This window comes from Anarrhichthys ocellatus, unplaced genomic scaffold (genome assembly GCF_004355925.1).
Source record: "Anarrhichthys ocellatus isolate YVR2014 unplaced genomic scaffold, GSC_Weel_1.0 scaffold19, whole genome shotgun sequence".
NCBI lineage: Eukaryota > Metazoa > Chordata > Actinopteri > Perciformes > Anarhichadidae > Anarrhichthys > Anarrhichthys ocellatus.
Genome location: NW_022280049.1, coordinates 6,686,353 through 6,689,659, shown reverse-complemented (window position 1 = coordinate 6,689,659; position 3,307 = coordinate 6,686,353). Strand labels below are relative to the sequence as shown.

At 45.3% G+C, this 3,307-nt stretch overlaps 1 protein-coding gene across 2 annotated transcripts in view; it reads left to right on the top strand.

The window, feature by feature from the left end:
* Positions 1-34: 34 nt before the first annotated feature.
* gabra4 (gamma-aminobutyric acid type A receptor subunit alpha4) overlaps positions 35-3,307 on the top strand; it is an 18,474-nt gene continuing 15,201 nt past the window's right edge. For both annotated transcript variants that reach the window (XM_031857912.1, XM_031857911.1), the window contains exons 1-5: positions 35-427; positions 584-702; positions 2,166-2,233; positions 2,402-2,622; positions 3,170-3,252. In XM_031857912.1, the coding sequence (XP_031713772.1) occupies positions 336-427; positions 584-702; positions 2,166-2,233; positions 2,402-2,622; positions 3,170-3,252 (583 nt within the window). In that variant the 5' untranslated portion in view covers positions 35-335. The remainder of the gene's footprint in view (positions 428-583; positions 703-2,165; positions 2,234-2,401; positions 2,623-3,169; positions 3,253-3,307) is intronic.

Genomic DNA, 3,307 nt, shown 5'->3' with positions numbered 1-3,307 from the left:
AGAGAGAGAGAGAGAGAGAGAGAGAGAGAGAGAGAGAGAGAGAGAGAGAGATGTTTCTTTCTCCGGACGGCAGCAGCAGCTTGGATCCGGACAAGAGGTGACCGGGGCTCGGGTTGAAGGAGTTTTGTGTGTGTGCATGTGTGCGCGCTGCGGGTGCGTGTTGTACCCGTCTGGAGAGACTGCAGGAGCGGCAGGAGAGGCTCAAGTTGCTCGCTCCGCGCGCGCTCTGCCATACCCCCGGTGCCGCCCGCCGCGTCCCTCACCTCCTGGTCCCCGGGACACAGGGGCGTCTGGCGCGGTGACATGTGAAGAGGCTTGAAGTATGGCATGCAAAGATGGGTTCTGCCAAGAAGAAGAAGGAGACGGCGACAGCGATGTGGCCCGCTTTTATTCAGACCCTCCTCTACTTTTTCTGTTTGGCGACTTGGTGAGTCCCGAAGTGTCCCCGTTGTCCGCGGTGCTGAAACCTCCCGCTCGGCACTAATGAGCTTTCTGCTCTTCTTTTTTTTTCTTTTTTTTTTTTTTTTTGCACTGAAGTCATGGTACCCTGATTCTTTTTTCTTCTTCTTCTTCTTCTTTCTAGTGTGAAGAAAAGCTCTGGACAGACAAGGAAGGATGAAAGGATTTATCCGGAGAATTTTACTCGCATTTTGGACCGACTTCTGGACGGCTACGACAACAGGCTGCGACCAGGATTCGGGGGTAGGTAGATAACGAAACTGTGTTTTTGTGCACAAGGAAGCATTTCCATATGGGAACTACCAATATCAATCATACGACATCTTCCATTTAGAAGAAGGAAGATGCAACTTTATCTTTTATTTGCCCATTTTTTGTGCCATAAAACGGTAAATAATAAGTGCAATAAAGGTAGCTGTAAACCCACCATTTAAGCACCAATTACACCTGATATGATACATTAGTTTCGCTGATTATTTGTCACCTCTGAAACACTCCTAATAAAAAAGGTGATGAGTTAATTTTATTTTTTAGTTGACTTTTTTATACCATAAGATGTTCAAACATACACCATAAAGTGCAATACAGTCACTATTGAGCACCAAATACACCCTTTAGTCAGTTTGATTTGTAGAGCATTAAAGGGACAGTTCACCCCAAAATCAAAAATTCACATTTCGGCTCTCACCTGTAGTGCTATATATCAGTCTAGATTGTTTTGGTGTAAGTTGCATAGCTTTGGAGATGTCGGACATAGAGGTGTCTGCCTTTTCTTCTAATACAATGGGACTAAATTGGCACTTGGCTTGTTGCCCTCAAAGCGCCAAAAAGCACATTTGAAAAACTCAACAGCAGTGTGTCAGTTCAGTAATCATGACCCGGTTACTGAGGATAATCCACAGACCTTGTTGTGAGCAGCTGCTCAAAAGAGCAAGGCAACTCACACCAAAACAAAGAGGAAGAAATTGTATCTTTGATTTTTGGGGTGAACTGTCCCTTTAAATCACATATCTGCAGCAGATGCCTTGAAAATCTTTAGGCCCTCAAAAAAACAAACAGGAAGAAACGTACAAAAAAATGTATTTGTCTCTCTGTGTGGGAGACTTGCATCATATAGAACATGTTGCTTTAGTGTTTTACGACACACGCGATCCTGTAAGCCTGGTAGTTTTGCCTCAGAAGAGGGGCCTAAGCTCGCACGTTTAAGCGAATGTGGTTATATAACCAGCATGTATGTGTGTGTGTGTGTGTGTGTTGTGGGACAAACGTTAAATGCATGGAAGTTCAAGTGCTAAAAGTACAGATTTGTTTTTTTCCGTACATCGTGCCTTAAAGCAGGACATGTTGAGAACCAGCGTCAGTCGAGCATAGCGTCTGTCAGCAGACATGCATGCGCTGCAGCTTTGCTTATCTCTGTACTTATAGACAACAGTATGCCTCCACATTCATTCACTGGGTGAGAGAAAAAAATCAAACAGGATTACGCTTTTACATCTTTAAAGCTATTTTTTTTTCTTCCCCCACTGCCATTATGCAAAGGCACTACAGCTCTGGATAAGCTGGTGCATGTCTTTTGGGTTTGATGGGTCTGATATGAAGAGTGTTTAAGACTGGAGTCTCACTGAGGTGGGACTGGGACATCACGGAAGGGTTTAAAACGGGGAAATGAACTGTGACTCTTGTCGTCTGTTTCATTGGCTCAATAGGCCCGGTGACTGAGGTCAAGACGGACATTTATGTGACCAGTTTTGGGCCTGTCTCGGATGTCGAAATGGTACGTACCCTTTTTGTTGTAAAACCCTCGCTCCTTCTCACACGCCTGGGGTGGAAGACAAGATGTTTTGCCCACCAGACTCTGTTCAGATAATCATGAAGCGATGTCGTTCCGACCCTTGTGACCTCAGATTTTTGTCTTGCGTTTCACCAATGTCCCCGTCCCCAGGAGTACACCATGGACGTGTTCTTTCGGCAGACGTGGGTGGACCAGAGGCTGAGGTACGAGGGACCCATCGAGATTCTGAGGCTGAACAACCTGATGGTGACCAAAGTGTGGACGCCAGACACCTTCTTCAGGAACGGCAAGAAGTCCGTGGCCCACAACATGACGGCCCCCAACAAGCTTTTCCGCATCATGAAGAACGGCACCATCCTGTACACCATGAGGTACTGTAGGGTACTCCATCGTCACATAAAGTCTATCGACACCTGATGAATAATATTCAAAGCCATAACTTCATCAAACGATATGTCTATTTCCTACTACTGCAATATTTATGTTCGTGAAATGGAATCTTCGCATGATTCAATATTTTTGGTGTTTGCGTCGATGAAAAAAAAAAAGAAAAGAAAAACAGACTTTGTTTGATTTACAGCGATTGAGCAGATTTGCTGTAAAGTCGAACCCACTGGCTCACAATGTGTAAACAGTGCGGAGCTGTGTGGAGGCAGTGCAGAGGCTGCCAAACTTTTAAAATCTTCAGTTCAATATAACAGTCACATAACTGCTCCTTTGCCTCTTCACTGAGGAGGGTTTTAGTGTGTTAGCCCTCTATCACATCGCTGATTGGAATTTATGTCACAAGAACCAACCGAAGGGCTACTGCTAGTTTACAACAGGGCATGCTAACATTTAGTGTGTGTGTGTCTGTGTGTGTGTGTGTGTGTGTCTATTTGTCCCTTTATTGAGCAACTCTTCTCTGGACTGCAACAGGTTGACCATCAATGCGGAGTGTCCCATGAAGCTTGTGAACTTCCCCATGGATGGACACGCGTGCCCCCTCAAGTTTGGAAGCTGTAAGTCCTGTGTGTGTGTGTGTGTGTGTGTGTGTGTGTGTGTGTGTGTGTGTGT